General features: G+C 48.7%; 2 protein-coding genes across 5 annotated transcripts in view; both read right to left on the reverse strand.

The window, feature by feature from the left end:
* Positions 1-15,383, reverse strand: part of LOC311339383 (band 4.1-like protein 1) — a 64,473-nt gene that overhangs the window by 7,817 nt on the left and 41,273 nt on the right. For all 4 annotated transcript variants that reach the window (XM_084464757.1, XM_084464758.1, XM_084464756.1 and 1 more), the window contains exons 8-13: positions 13,640-13,727; positions 13,158-13,310; positions 11,151-11,248; positions 10,394-10,569; positions 9,802-10,058; positions 6,102-6,254 (exon numbers count right to left, since the gene is read on the reverse strand). In XM_084464757.1, the coding sequence (XP_084320883.1) occupies positions 6,102-6,254; positions 9,802-10,058; positions 10,394-10,569; positions 11,151-11,248; positions 13,158-13,310; positions 13,640-13,727 (925 nt within the window). The remainder of the gene's footprint in view (positions 1-6,101; positions 6,255-9,801; positions 10,059-10,393; positions 10,570-11,150; positions 11,249-13,157; positions 13,311-13,639; positions 13,728-15,383) is intronic.
* Positions 1,452-5,350, reverse strand: LOC311339012 (uncharacterized protein; the record flags this gene model as incomplete). The annotated part of the gene is made up of 2 exons (XM_084464365.1): positions 1,452-3,038; positions 5,321-5,350. 2 exons carry the CDS (start codon positions 5,348-5,350, stop codon positions 1,464-1,466), a joined length of 1,605 nt encoding a protein of 534 aa, XP_084320491.1. The 3' UTR covers positions 1,452-1,463.

Below are 15,383 nucleotides of genomic sequence, written 5' to 3' on the forward strand. Positions count from 1 at the left end.
TAAATAGATCCAAATTGAATGTGGTTCCTTTTCATTAAAGATTGAAGCATAAATGTCAAGCTACAGTTAACTGCTCCGGTTAACTATAGAGACATGGTTGTTGCAACAAAAAAAAAAAAAATCTATCTATAGCCAAGATTTCCCTGTTTTGTAAATTGAAAGGACACCATTGTGCATCGTGAAAAGGTTTCCAGGGAAGCGCAAGGCCCCTGTTAAGCAAATCACTGTCAAAAGTTTGTCAAACTTAATGCAACTTTCATCCCAACAAAGTCAAGTTCAAAGGGGCAGAACAACCTTGCTTGCCTGCTAGATCTGTAAGTACAAGGCATTATCAAGGCGCCTTTCAAAGTCAATCAAATTGACTGTAAATAAAAGTGGGTTGCTTCAACATGACAGATGGCAGATCCCCAGGTGCTGCTTTTTTCAGGGTCCTCACTGGCTTGTCACTCACTTGCGACATCACTAAACCCAACACCTATCATGGCCTGCTTCCATTTCAACCACCCCCCCCCCCCCCCCACCGGCTATGACAGCAGATGAAAAGGCAGAGGGGGGATATGATGAAAGCTGTCGAATGGATCCATTCCCTTCTGGGGGGGGAGCCAAGACTGCGTAGGCCTCTAATGATGGCAACAGCGGAGAGGAAGCAGCATGCGACGCACAGGCAGCCTGCTCCAGGTGATGCCATCAGGCAGCACAGCCCCCACGCGTCATTCTAGCGGCCGGCAGACGCCAAGCCACGAGCCCAGCTAGGTGCCGGGCCTGACCGCACCCCGGGCCTGCTGTGAGGAGGCCAGGGGAATGACATTGATCTTTTTTTGGGGCGGATATATTTATTTATTTATTTATTTATTTATATAATATATTTATATAATACTTTTTTTTATCTCTCAGGTTTGCTGCTAATGTGAAGCGATGGTACTTTGAAACATAAATTAGTGGCATTGGCTTTTGGATTCAATTAAATCCAATTAATCCAATGGAAAAAATATATGTTTGAGCTGTGCATCAGAAGAAGACTACAGGGCTTTAAATTCAAATCTAGAGATACGGGAATGAAACCAAACAAACAAACCAACCACTGAAATGCGGCATCTCCGTTCATCCTCTATTCATCTGTTTACAGCTTGTTTTCAGACGGATCAGCCAGATGTGACGGATGAGTACAACGCAGTCAAATGGAGCATCAACAAAAGACACAATTCACTACATTGTGCATTAACAGGCAGACGCTCCCCACCTCCTCCCAAATCCTCCCCCTCTCCTCCCCCTCACCTCCCCCTCACCTCCCCCTCTCCTCCCCCTCACCTCAACCTCTCCTCCCCGACCCCACACAGCCAGATACACAAAAGTGAGGTGAGAAGCATGAGTTTCAAAGTCACTGAAAAACGGATGCAAAAAATAAAGAAACCAAGGCAGGAAAATGGAGGGTGCGCGTCGGTCAGAACGCTCATGCCATGCTCTTATTTCCAACGACTGCCGGGGCGAGAGAGAGTTACCGAGTGTCGCTTCTTGGCCGCGTCCAGGCACGGCTCCCTGCTGACGTTGCGGCTGTTGCGCAGAATCAGCCCAGACTCCTTTGCCTTCTTGGTCTTCACCGGCGGGGCCGGCGGCGCCATTTTGCCGAGCGCCGAGCCCTTTATGTTGAACGGGTGGCTCCCCGCGAGCTCCGCCCTCGCCGCGTGGCAGCTCTCGTCAAACCGGCCCGAGTGCGTCTCCGATTTGCCGCCCGCAAGGTCGAGGTCTTCGCCGAAGGCGGCGGCGGACTGGAAGGCGGAGGCGTCGGCCCAGTGGTGGAGGTCCGAGGAACCTTCGGGCGCGCCCACGGACCAGCGGTACTCTGTTCTGGCGACCCGCAGGGACTCCCCCTGCCCGGCCCTGTCGCCCTCGTCCTTACCCGCCACGCTCTTTGACCTCTCGGGCTTCAGGGGGACGATCCTGGTGATCTCCGACTGCTGCTGCTGCTGGCCTCCCGACAGTCGATGGAAGGACCTCCTCTGGACCTTGTCCCCGAGGAGCCCCTCCGCGTCCTCGCCCCCGGAGCTGCCGCTGATCTTGCGCTCGTGGGTCCTGACCTGCCGCAGTTTCACCTCTGCCAGCTCCTTGCTGTCGATCAGGCTCTTGCCCCGCGACGAGGCGCTCCGGGCGGCGACGACGTCCTTCGCCTCGGCCGGCGAATCGTATCCCGCACTGCCGGGTCCGTTGACCGAGGCCAAGTCCATATCTCTGCCTTCAGCCTGACCCGCTCTGCTCACTAAGTCACCCGTTCCCCGGGCTGGGAGGTCATTCTGGCCGTCCGCCGACGACACGTCCGCCGCTTGTTTGCCGTCTCCGAACACGCCCAACGATTGTTGATTGGTTCCCGGTGCTTTCTCGTCCTCTTTCGTGGCGACCGGCGGACACGCGTCAGGGCGGCTCCCCCGCTCTAACTTCATTTCCCATTTGTGTTCGCCGTCAGAGTCCCCCGAGCTGTCCTCCCCGTCGGAGCCGTCGCCCTCCCTGTCGTACACCAGCTCCCCGGGGGTCCCCAGGTTCAGACTCTGAGGCCTGCTCCGTGCTCCCTCCTCAGGAGGAGGCGAGGTGCGTGTCTCCTTCCCCTCGCCGTCGCCCGCGCCCGGGGCTGAGCCGGCGTCGGCCGCCGGGCGCCAAGCGATCAGAAAGGCCTCGCCTGGAGCTTCGTCGTCGCGAGGCGCCTCGGGTTCCTGCGACAGACGCGGCGGGACGTCCCCTTTCGCGCTCGACCGGCGCGGCTCAGAACCCGCCGTGTCGTCGGCGCTCTGTCTCAGCGGCGACGACGGGGACGTGATCTCTTCTTGAACGCTGCTGTTCAGCCCGGAGCTGTCGTCTTGCGTCCCGTCACAGCCTGTCTCTACGTCGCTGAACTCTAGCTCGTGCTCCGTTTGTTCGCTGTGCGCCCCCCGCCCGGAGTCGACGGTTAAGGACGGTGAGGTGGGAGCTTTCTCGTTCCCCTCTGTGCTCCAGTCAGGGTCTTCCTGATATGCGTCTTGCTTTTCAACCAATACCCACTCCTCAGTGCCCTACATGTATAGATTAGACATAGTTAGACCTCGCCGGGCACTTTGACCACAAACAAACACATGTCCACAATACGCCGCAGCCAACAAGTACGCGTGCATGCTAAGAGGATACGGAGGGTGTAACACGACGTGCTTAAGGGTTTAAGGGAAACAGATTGATAAACAAGTAGAAAGAAAACAAAGGCAGTTTGTCAAATATGCAATCCCCTTGTGTGATAGAGAGTGGGGGGGTGAATTGCATATCACTGTAGGATTACATTACTGGGACACAATGTGTGCTGGACATCACAGATGTGGAGCAGTTCTGGATCGAGCGGGAGAGAAGGAGAAAGGAAAAGGTGTAACCTCAGGGGAAGTGACCAGTGTCCTCAGGACGAGGCCCTCGTCAGACCGGAGGTCTGAGTGAGCCTTTCCTCCAGCTTGGCCGACCGGCTGAGTGTCAGCATGCAGAGGATGGAACGGGAAAAGAGAGATCATTGTTAAAGGGAGAAGGAAGAGGAGACACGTCGCTATAAGAGTATACATTAGTGGGGAAGCATCGTGTTACTGTTTCATGCAAGGGGTTTAATGAAAGATAGAGGAAAAGACAAAGCTGGAGCGATAAGATAATTGAATGAAAATAGTTTTTGAGTCATTCACAACATAAGAATACAATGAAACACAGGAGAAAAATCCAGAATACTCAAAGCGCACTCCTCTTCTGAAAAGTTAATACGCATCTCCCGAATAACTACATCAAACGAAAAATGGAAGCGCAAATCAAACAACGGAGTTGCATCACCCCTTCCTTTCTTCTGTTCTCCCCCCCAAATAACATGACAGCTAACACCTTGTGAAGCAGAACATGTTTGACATCCCACAGCGACTGAACTGACTGAAGCAGACAGTGGATGAGAGACTTCCATCGCCAACTCTACAGCAACACCGGTGGCAGCGTGTGACCGCCTGAGATTTCCATTGTTTGTAGTTCTTTTATTTTTTTATGCATCATCAAACATAAAGAAACAAAGGCTTGAGGGACTCAAAAGGGCCTATTGGTGCTGAGTAATTAGGAAAAACAAACAAACATTTGATTACACTTGAATGCCCAAATAAATAGATGCCGTTCGCAACTCTGTATTTGCACGCTTTGCCAATTGCCAGAGTGCACGGGGGCGTCTGTGTGAGTGGGTATTACATCAACTATATTCACACCGACTGCATCTGCTGTCTTAGTGGGCACACTGCTGCCTGGCATCAACAGAATAACTGCTGTGCGTCTCTGTCTGCCTGCTACAGAGTGTCTGTGTTCAAAGGTCTGGAACATGAATATGCAGTTCCGAGATGAAAAAAATATTAAAAGCAAGAAAAAAAGAAAGGGCCGTGTTCGCTCTTGGAGACAGTAAAGAGACTTCTGTAATAACGGGGAGACATCCAACTTATTTGATTTAATGGGGCGAGATCAGGGGAAGAAACTCTGGGACCTACTGGGAAGTATTTTCAGATAGGCAATGGATGTTAATGATTTCTGAAAGGGAATCTTTCACATCGAGGGCGGTAAAAGCAAGGGATTGTGGGACTTATATTAACAAAACAGAGGTGAGGGGAGAACCCTCATGGTGATCCAGAAGCCAGACATGACGGAGAGTGTCCAAGTTCATTTGCAATACACTACGTCGGAAGGGGGGGTGTCTGCAAGACATATGCAAGACAACCAAAGGAATCTACACAATAAAGAAGACAGGAGATTGGCACATCAGACTTTGTGTTTAAATTGGCAATGAAAATGTTAACTAACTTACCAGAGAGGAAGGAAGCTATCTCTTGGTGCAAGGATAGTTTGTACAAAGGCCTTAGAAATGAACTAGTATGAATGCAAATAATGTGATATCATTTTTTATATTATTATTAGGATCCATTTTTCTCCTGAGTCACATCTCTATGTCACATTTCTGGGTCTTGTGTCCTCGTCCCATCTCTCACCTCAAAGTTTTTGGAAATAAGTCACCGCTCTGACACCGCTCTTAGCCTTGACTCAGCGGATAAACCCAGTCGATAAGCCCATCACAGTCCCAGACAGTGAGCCTTGAAAATAAGCTGTCAAAATACTTCCCATAAAGAATCTGTCCATGGCCATAAACCACAGAATAAAAGCACAGTAATTGCCGCCATTTAGGCCACTGCGCCAAAATGTCATAGATTTTTCAGGGCTAGGAGATTGGTTTGTTCCACAGATTCTTCCTCGCTAATTTCTCAAAATATTAACGTAGAAGCTCAACAGTCATACCACTGGCATAACTCACCACTGCAATAAAGAAGACACTCTGCCCCATATTCCTACTGCCGACCAATCGCTATCCCCGATCACTCGATCACAGACCTTAGTCTGCTATCGACCCTCTTCTCAAGTGGTCCACAATGGATTTCAAAATGATTCTTTTGATTATTTTTTATGATTCTTCCCTCTCCAGAAACCAGGGGTGTTATCGCGATGTGGTGGCTATAGATGTCTGCCCAGCTTCCAGAGTATATATAACTACCCATTTGCACTAGACAGGGTCACGAGGGTATGAAATACCGTCTGTACTTTGACGGTGGTTTGGAGTGTGAGAACACTGTGTAGCCTGCTGTGGTACCTGTCCATCCACAAATATTAAACTCTTTCCGTTGATCTTGGTCTAAACATGAGTAAATATGACAGACCTTCCACAGCCCCCCCCAACACACACACACACACTGTACAGGGGAAGATCAAGCATTTATGTTTTTCTGGTATATTTATCTTTTCATTCTAGCAAAGGCTTTTATCGTCAGGAGACATCAAAAGATCAAACCAAGGATGTTTTCAGTCCAGGAGACAAACTCCCTAGCAACCACGCTATCATTCCCCCCCCCCCCCCACCCCTCCTTCTTTTCTTGATGTGTTTTGTTTCACTGCCACATCTCTACAATAATGTGTACGACTTACGACTTAAGTACGTACGTACGTACGTACGTACGTACGTACGTACGACTTAAAACATCACGAATGTATTGTATACGTATCAGTGGGGCTGTTTGTTTGGGGCGTGTCTGGCTACTCACTGCTTTCCGCTCCGGAGTGCCCCCGGGAGAGGAGGTCTCAGAGAGACGCTTCTCCCGGGCCATCAGCTTGCTGTTGGGCTCCCTCAGGGCCCGCTTCAGCTCGTTGATGCTGGCCTGGTGCTTCAGCAACACGTCCTCTGACTTGTCCAGGAACTACATTGGAAGGGGAGGGAGAGAGAGACGTTGAGAGAGACAGAGAGAGAGCGAGAGAGACAGAGTGTGAGAGGGGGGCGGGGGGAGAGAGAGGGAGAAAAGGAGAGAGAGAGGGAGGGAAAGAGGGAGGGAGGGAGAGGGAGGGAGAGAGAGGGAGAGAGACGTTGAGAGAGACAGAGAGAGAGCGAGAGAGACAGAGTGTGAGAGGGGGGGGGGGGAGAGAGAGAGGGAGAAAAGGAGAGAGGGAGGGAGGGAGAGAGGGAGGGAGGGAGAGAGAGGGAGAGAGAGGGAGAGAGAGACAGAGAGAGAGCGAGAGAGACAGAGTGTGAGAGGGGGGGGGGGAGAGAGAGAGGGAGAAAAGGAGAGAGGGAGGGAGGGAGAGAGAGGGAGAGAGAGACAGAGAGAGAGCGAGAGAGACAGAGTGTGAGAGGGGGGGGGGGAGAGAGAGAGGGAGAAAAGGAGAGAGGGAGGGAGGGAGAGAGAGGGAGAGAGAGGGAGAGAGAAACAGGATGAGATTGACTAACAGAGAAATAGGCCATGAGTTCTGACATGTCTTTCCAACCACATCACAAACACCACCTGGAGTATGCATGACTGGATGGGCGGCGCGAGAAAGAGGATGATCTGGGAACTGAACAGGACATGAGAGGAGACACCACACACCACAACACACAACATAAACTGATTACGCAGACATTGACAGACACTTCCTCACGTGGAGGAACTGATTTAATAGTAATCCTTCTGTCAATTGCTTTGTATATGCAACCCTAAACTTTTAGGGTTTCTACTCAAATCAACACTTGTGTATCATATCAAAATGGGTTAAAGATTTATACATTTTGGAATAGAAGTTTACAATTACAGTTGTATGTTCATCTATTTACATATATATATATATATACATACACACAAACTCGATTTGCTTTCCAAACCAATTGTTAGATGTTATAAAACATTGCCACAATCTTGCAGCATAACAGTTCAAAATATTATATGACTTATACTTATATCATCTGGCATAAAATGCAGCATTGGATTCTTCTCAAAATGTCCCTTGGGGACATATCATTGCACATCACCAACAGCCGGTACATTGCCACCCCGCATCCTCCAGCTGGTGAATATCAGCTGTTAAAGTCTAATGTCTGAGTGGGCCCCTGAAGCCAGCCACCCTGAATGTACAACCCACCTCCTGTGCCTCCCACGTCCAGGGGAGGCACGGGGGAACACATTCAAGCTGTACTGTTGATTAACTGCAGGCAGCGTGTACTGGCGAGTACAGTGCACTTCAATTTGGTGGGGGGGGGGTCAGCTTAGTCTAGGTGGTAGAGCAGGTTGACTTGTAACCGGAAGGGTGCTAGTTGGATCCCCGGCTCCTCCTAGCTGAGTGTCGAGGTGTCCCTGAACAAGACGCTTAACCCTAACCGCTCCCCACAAGCTGGCAGTAGCCTTGCATGGTTGACTCCGCCGTCGGTGTGTGAATATGTGTATGAATGGTTGTCGCTTTGGATAAAAGTGTCAATGTCAATGGTCGCAAACCTCCTTGATTGAAAATCCCGATACCGGTGCGAACACGGGTATCGGGATTTTGATTTAAGTGACTCTAATGGACATGTCCCCTTGATTGGGTGAGGCATGGGGGCGGCCCAGCTGCCTGGACTAGTTACTGACGACAACTGTAACACACAGGGACTCGAATCGAAACACACTCGCCACCAAACATGATGCTGTGGGCACACAGAGGTGAAAGCCTGCCTAATGGTGGATCACAGAGGACAGGCAAGCAGATGGAGTGGCTGGGTGTGTCAAAGTACTCTACTGGGGGGGCGGGGGGGGGGGGCGGAGAGACAGGCAGCTGTACCTCCTGCTTGTGTCTTGGGGTGACCTCCTGGTCCAACTGAGACAGCTGAGTTGGGACAGGACAGAAGGAAATGGAGGAGATGGCATGGAGACAAATGAGAGGAGAAGATAAGTAGGAAGGGGAGAGGAAGAGAGGCCAGCGAGATGACGGATGGACAGACAGACGGAGGCATAGACGGACAGATGGAAAGACACAGATGGACAGATGGACCAACCAATAGGCGGACAATGAGCCAGATGGATCAAAAGACAGACAGATAAACAGACAGAGGTTTTGGACAGTAATAAACACACAAAAACACACAGACAAACCCACAGACACCCACACACATACCCACACACAGATGAACACACAGGAGACATGGGGAACTGTCTATTATTTAGCATCCATGCTAAGTTGACGCAGAGACACTGCAGTAAAGTCTAATCATTGTCTGAACATTATGCAGACGATAAGACACAAAGGTCAAACGGTTTATTCTGAAAGTGTTTCAGTCTGACAGCCAAGGTGCTTGTATAGCAGTGCGTAGAGTGTAGTGAACAGTGATTTCGACAGCCCTCATTTGCGAAGAGCAAAATCAATCCTGAGGAATTTTTCCAGGTATTGTAAAGAGGTGTGGTGTGTGTCCCATGGCACCGCAGCAGGCTTGTACATAAAGAGATACCATGATAAGGCATCATAACGATTGTAAGCAGAGCGCAACATGAACGAGAAGCGTAGAAAAGAGGAGGAGAGGAGAAGAAGGGAGAGAGGATAAGAGAGGAGAGGAGAGACTGACAAGACGGATGGACAGAAAGTCAGACTCATCAGGACAGCTTGACATAGGCTGAGAGGAACAGAGACAGAGGGCCAGACACACAGGCAGACAGATAGCATACAGATAACAGACAGATAACAGACAGACAGACAGACTGACAGACAACAGATAAAGAGACAGACAGGTGAAGGTCACGAAGTACCTCCTGTTTATTGTCAACGGGTGAGTCAGCCCCGTCCTTCCCAGCCAGCAGAACGGGAAAGGACAGAAATCATAGATTGTTAGCGTGTTAGTGAGCAGATAGCATAGATTCAAGAGTGAAACAAAGATAGTTTTCCACATTTTCACAAGAAAATAGATGAGAGACAATATTAGGCTGTTAGTGTTTGCATTATCAATAATTAAGAGTAATAATAATAATAATTAATTGGGACTTGTGCAGCGCCTTTTCATTAAGTATCTCAAAGACGCTTTACATAGTGGAAAACTATGTGGCTTAAAATAAATACGCAATAAGTGAAAAAGATCACAAGAACATAAAGCAGGGAAATTAAACGAGGAGTGAAAAGGGAAAAGATAGTGGACGGTGGCTTGGCTCACTGCAAGGCCACAGCGGGGTCAATCTCTTACAAGGTGAATGTCCTGCAGGTTCAACGACCAACAAGGGCCACCGTCTGTGTCTCAGGAGGGTGGTGATCCTTGCAGCCTTGCCTTTTCATGCACCTTCCTGAACATCCCCCCCAACCGCCTCAGCCTCTGAGGAAGGTTGACTAAAGAGCTTCAATCCCAGCTCCACCCTCGCTGATAGAGCAAGAGAGAGAGAGAGAGAGAGAGAGAGAGAGAGAGAGAGAGAGAGAGAGAGAGAGAGAGAGAGAGAGAGAGAGAGAGAGAGAGGGGGGGACCACCATCAACACTACCACCACTACCTTGATCTCCCTCTTCCTGCTGGGCGTTTGCTCGCCGTCCATCTGGCGGTCGTGCTCCAAGGAGGCGGGCTCCTGGTCCTCCTCATCCTGGTCCTGGTCCTGGTCCTGGTCCTGGTCCTGGTCCTGGTCCAGGCTGGGCTCCATCTCCGTCTCCTGCTCCTCCACCGAGGGGCTGTGGAGGCGGTGGTGCTCGCTGACGCTGCGGTGGGACAGGCCCTCGTGGTTCTCACACATGGACGACACCGGCCGGGAGAACTCTGGAGGGTTAAAGATCAGAAGTATGGATTCAAATCAGTGCCGTAAGTTGCGTCAAACAATGTACAGTACTCTGTGCATATAAACGTATTTGTGGAAATGTTTCGCTTTGAGGCGTCTCTGTTCTGTGATCGCAATATCTCTTTAGATGCTACAGAGCATACACACCTAGTCAGGCTAGAATATATAGGATTAAAGTTTTACCGCAAAACACGGTGCACAAGGTAACGAAATCGGTCATTTTGATCTATTCTTTATAGACAAAACACACGATGATGATGATGATGATGATGATGATGACGACGACAGCGGTGAGGGCCGCGGCGGCGTTGCGTACCTCCGTCCAGGCTCCGTGACAGCAGGTACCGCTTGCTGGTGGAGCGATCGAAGTGTGGCGCGGGGCGGTCTATGAGCGCGCTGGCCTGCCGGGTCTGCGCCTGGGTCCGCCCGCTGTAGCGGAACTTGGAGCCCATCACCAGGAAGCCCTTGGGAGGGGGCTCTGGAGACACCAGCCTGGAGGAAAACCCCCGCAGGGGGAGTCAGTCTTCGGCTCGCTTGTTGTTCACGTTGGTGCACGTTCATGCACCAACGTGACGCATCAAGATGATCATGGGCTATGGGGCTTGTACATCGTGACATCACAATGTCACAATGACCGCCTCCATTCTGGTATAGGAGCGTAGGAATGTTACTGGTGGTAGTGGTGTAACTGGTCGTTGATTAGTAATGAATCGTGAAATTACTAGTCATTAGGGGCTGACATTTTTGTGTTGGAAATTGTCACAGCGCAACAGTTCCCATGCAAGCGTGGCAAAACAACGTTCTCAGAAGCCTAGGTTACGGTATATATACACCCTATTTTTAGGGATTTTAAAATACTACAACTCTCTCGAGTCACAAAATGGCCAAAACAGTATCACCAACCAAAACCCCATGATGCGTTCCGATGGACGAAGCCCTATGGCGATATCAGTGAGACCCCTTAGCAGGGATGCACTGCACAGTACACCACACAATGTAATGTATATGCATAATGTAAGTAATGCATGCAAACAAAGTATACCTAATAAGAAAGTGATGGCGGGGACCGTTACCTGAAGAAGGTGTGGTGCTCAATGCAGACCTTCCACAGCTTCTTTGCAGCTCGGTGGTTTGGGAGCTTAAAACCAATGGTGCTTTCAAACTGTTCATACTGGGCGAGAGATACAGAGAAAGATAAAGAGGGAGAGAGGGAGAGAGAGAGAGAGAGAGAGAGAGAGATAAAAAGATGTCATTTGCCTGCATAGGAGAACGAGGGTCCCACAGCAGCATGTGTTTTGTCCTGTCGTGCACTGGCGCGTTATGTCATGTCTCAGAACAACAGCCAGGAACGAGGTACAGTGCCACGCTAGAAGATTCACCGCTCGCTTTCTGCCGTTCCCCATTCTGCATCCCCACTGACACATTGTGTATTCTGAGAAGCATTCTTCAGGCTGGCGACTCGAGAACAATTTCTCATTGGGAACTAAACCTGTGCTGTTGAAGTTAACCCCCTCATCCCCAGTCGTCACTTTAAAACTGTCTAGTCTGTTCTACAAGTAAAATGCATTTTTTTTTTCCTTTCCCACACTTCCATGTGAGCTTGATTGATTGCCCGAATCAAAGTGTGTAGAGGATTACACACAAACAAGAGCAATTTAGTATTTCCATTTAAAATGCACTATTTGATTTAGTAGTATCCAAGCAATTCAAGTTGTAATTAAGGAGCCGGCGGGGGGTTAGGGGATCTTGCTCATGGATGCCTGAAACCAAATTAATAGTCAGCGTGCATGAACTGCACGAGCAAAAAAAAAAGAATGAGGTCATCACAGCCCACACACTGAGATGTGTCTCGTGTCGCGCAACTCTGAACGGCGCCTTTAAAAGCCCGTGGCCCATGTCCACGCACCTCTTGATATGACGCATCAAGGTCACTGTACAGCCCGCGTTACAGCTAAACCGTGGACAACCACCGATCCAACCCAGAACCTTTCGGCTGCAAGTCCAACACGTTAACCGGAAGACTATCTCGCCCCCTTACAGACCATCCCCTCCTCATACCGATCACCTCAAGGCTCTATATTTATTATATTTTGTATTAATACTCTTCACCCTCCTCCCCCCTGCGTTCCACTGTTAGCTGCAGCTGCACTAGCGCTGTTAAAAAGGGGCTCTTTATCTGGGCGGTGGGGGCGTCACAGGCAGACTGTGTAAGGGACTGTGTCATCAGCCTGGGCCCGCTCCAGACCGAACTGTCACCGTGAGCACACACAGCACATGAAGGAGGGGTGGAGGAGGGTAAGCTAAAGAGCTGATACCCTGAGAAATAAATTATGACTGAGAAATGGAGAATGACGTCGTCTGTCGGATGGTGTTGCAAGCTCTCGGTAACACTTACTTTATGACTTGTGCTGTAATTATTTTTGCTACTAATACTACTATTTTCATTTTAGTCATTTAACAGACTTGCACTGAATCTCTATTGAAATACATGTCATACAAGCAGCAGAAGTGGTAGTGTGGTATCATGTTCAAGGATCTTGCTCAAGGAGGCCTAAAGATCCACAGAATGCAGACCTTTGGGTTCACACCAGGGGTGATACTAGCACTTTATCTTTAGGGGGGCTTAGCCAAAATTTGATTAACATTCAGCTAAATCTGCCATGGTTTATCATGTAGACTACTCCCTAGGGGAAAGGCGTGACATCCAGGGCGTTGATGACTTGATAGGACCATATCCTGTACATCGTGCCTTATAGATGTTCTTTTCACAATTTCCATACTGATTTCATTAAAACTATCCCTTAGAGGTTGAATGAAGCCCAATAAAAGTGGTTATCTTCATTGTATAAAAATGTACTACTGGACATTTTAAGCGGGGCTGAATCGCCCATTGTTTTTAACCTCTAGGAGTCACACACCATAACCTCCTTCCCCTTTGAATAACAACATCGTCGTTACAGCGTATCTACAACAAAGCAGCTACAGAGATGCTGTCCAACAGCTATGGAATGTGAGTTAGTTCAAACAGTCTTCACGATACTTGGTTATCACCATAACAACCAGAAGGACGGATAGCTCACCTCTCCCGGCCTGATCTTGATGTAGAAGTTGCTCCTCTTGTAGGAGATCTTGAGGATCTTGGGCCAGGCGAAGCGGTTGATCCTCAGCCTGTCGCGGTAGATCAGCAGCCCGTTGGCACAGACACCAAGCATGATGTCAATCCCTTCTGAATCCTGCAGCAGCCAATCACACGGCGGGCATTCGTAAACAAAGAACGGTACATACGCGTTAACGTAAACAGTGACTGGCTGTAGACAAGAGTGACTAGGTATGTACACAGGAATGACAATAGTGTGTGTTGTGTTAATAAGGGTGGTAAGCATTTGTAAACATGAAAGTTGAGCAGACTGTTCACCTTTCAGAAGGTGAGCTTTTGTAAACATTAACCGTGAAGATTTGTAAATCGAGAAGGGCGGGCATTTGTAAACAAGAGCGGTGCACTTGAGTGAACCAGGCGGGATGATAACAAGGACAAGATAAATAATAAGGACAACGTCCTCACCTTGGCGTGGTGGAGATCCACCCCGTACATGGACAGCTTCTTAGCGTTCTCCAGGAAGTTGATTTCAGCCTCCGCTGGGGTCATGCCCCTGTGGACCACCGGAGGTAACAGTGTTACGGGATAAATGAAAACCTGCGTGATTTCATTCCCCAAATCACATAATATGCAGCAAGGTTCAGATCCCCAGCGGGAGGGGTCGCCTCTCTAATACCGTTGATGAATTCCATCACGGGTTTCTGAAAGTCCTCCCGTGCCCCCTACCAGCTCCTATTCCATCACATTTCATATTGATTTCGACATAATTACTTGACAGATTCAGTAACCTATTTTCTGTTTCAGCCGCTTGGATTGGTATGAATTCTTGCTGTGCTTTTATTTTAACACAACCGTTTTTATAAATGATAAAGCATCGATGTTAATTTGAGGATTCATGATTGATATTATCCATTTATAACTGCAATTTAGTGTTATTAACATTAGCATAATTCTTGGTATTATTATTACCACCCTCAACCTACACGTCTATGACACACATTTGGCCGTTTGCCAGCAAAGACGGCCTATTTATAGCGAAGAGAGTGTCGAGGACTTGGAACACTTCCAACTGGGCACCGAAATGAGATATGAGATAGCACCTGTCAGCACGCCTTATTGATGCAATCTCATAAATAATACGCCATCAACCAAACAAGGAGGCATTCGGCCTGAACAAATCGGGCCCAAAACCTGTCGAGGTGCCTTGTTAGCAAGCCAGCTGAGAGACGTGTACAATTTACATGTACGACGAGGACGGAATTGAATGTCTTGACTCCATTCCATCCATCTCCCACAGCTGCCACCACTCACTGCGATAGCATGCCTATATGCTTATTATCATAACCGTGTGGTGCGATCACCAGCCCGTTGGGTGGGATTCCTGCTATGTCCTGCGCTCGTATTTGTTTGAACTTGGTCATGCGGCACTTACACACGTTTCCTTCTCACCGATAGTATGCTATAATTGCTCAGAAGGAGATTGCAGTGATGAAAGCATGTGCTTTAATGACTAAATCGGTTTGTAACTACCGGATGTTGTTTCTTACGACTGCTGTCATGCTTTGAGCACATGGCACATCAAGTGCACTTTGGAAAGGGCTGTGGGTTAATTATTATGTTTCTTATAAATATGAACCAGGAGAGGTAAATGCACACAGCGACGGCGTGCGTGTGATTAATAAGCTTGTTACTAGGGTACGCTCTAGGGCAGGGGTTCTCAAACGATATGGGGCCAGGGACCCCTCATAGGGCAGAAGGACCCCCTCGTAACGCAAAACAAATGTAATGATATAGGCTCTTATCTATTTGTTCTGTTAGATGCTTTTGAACTCTTTTATGCTTCAAACAGTTAGTGCCAAAAGCCATTTATATAACAATATAACATTGCACAAATAAAATACTCAACGCATTGAGAGGCAATTGTTTTGGTAGGTAAATCATGAATCATAGCTAAAGTGTGTGTGTGTGTGTGTGTGTGTGTGTGTGTGTGTGTGTGTGTGTGTGTGTGTGTGTGTGTGTGTGTGTGTGTGTGTGTAGGGGGGGGGGGGGAGGGGTGGGTGAGCAAGTAAAAATTAACTGTAACAACAGTGCAACAATAGTGCAACAGGCGAGAATCAAACTTTTTGAGAAATACTTATTACGGAAATATAGGTTTAACCATTTTCAGTGGTTTTGTGTGAGTGAGTGAGAGAAATAGAGGCAAATACAA

Source organism: Micromesistius poutassou (genome assembly GCF_964030765.1).
Source record: "Micromesistius poutassou genome assembly, chromosome: 2".
Taxonomy (NCBI): domain Eukaryota; kingdom Metazoa; phylum Chordata; class Actinopteri; order Gadiformes; family Gadidae; genus Micromesistius; species Micromesistius poutassou.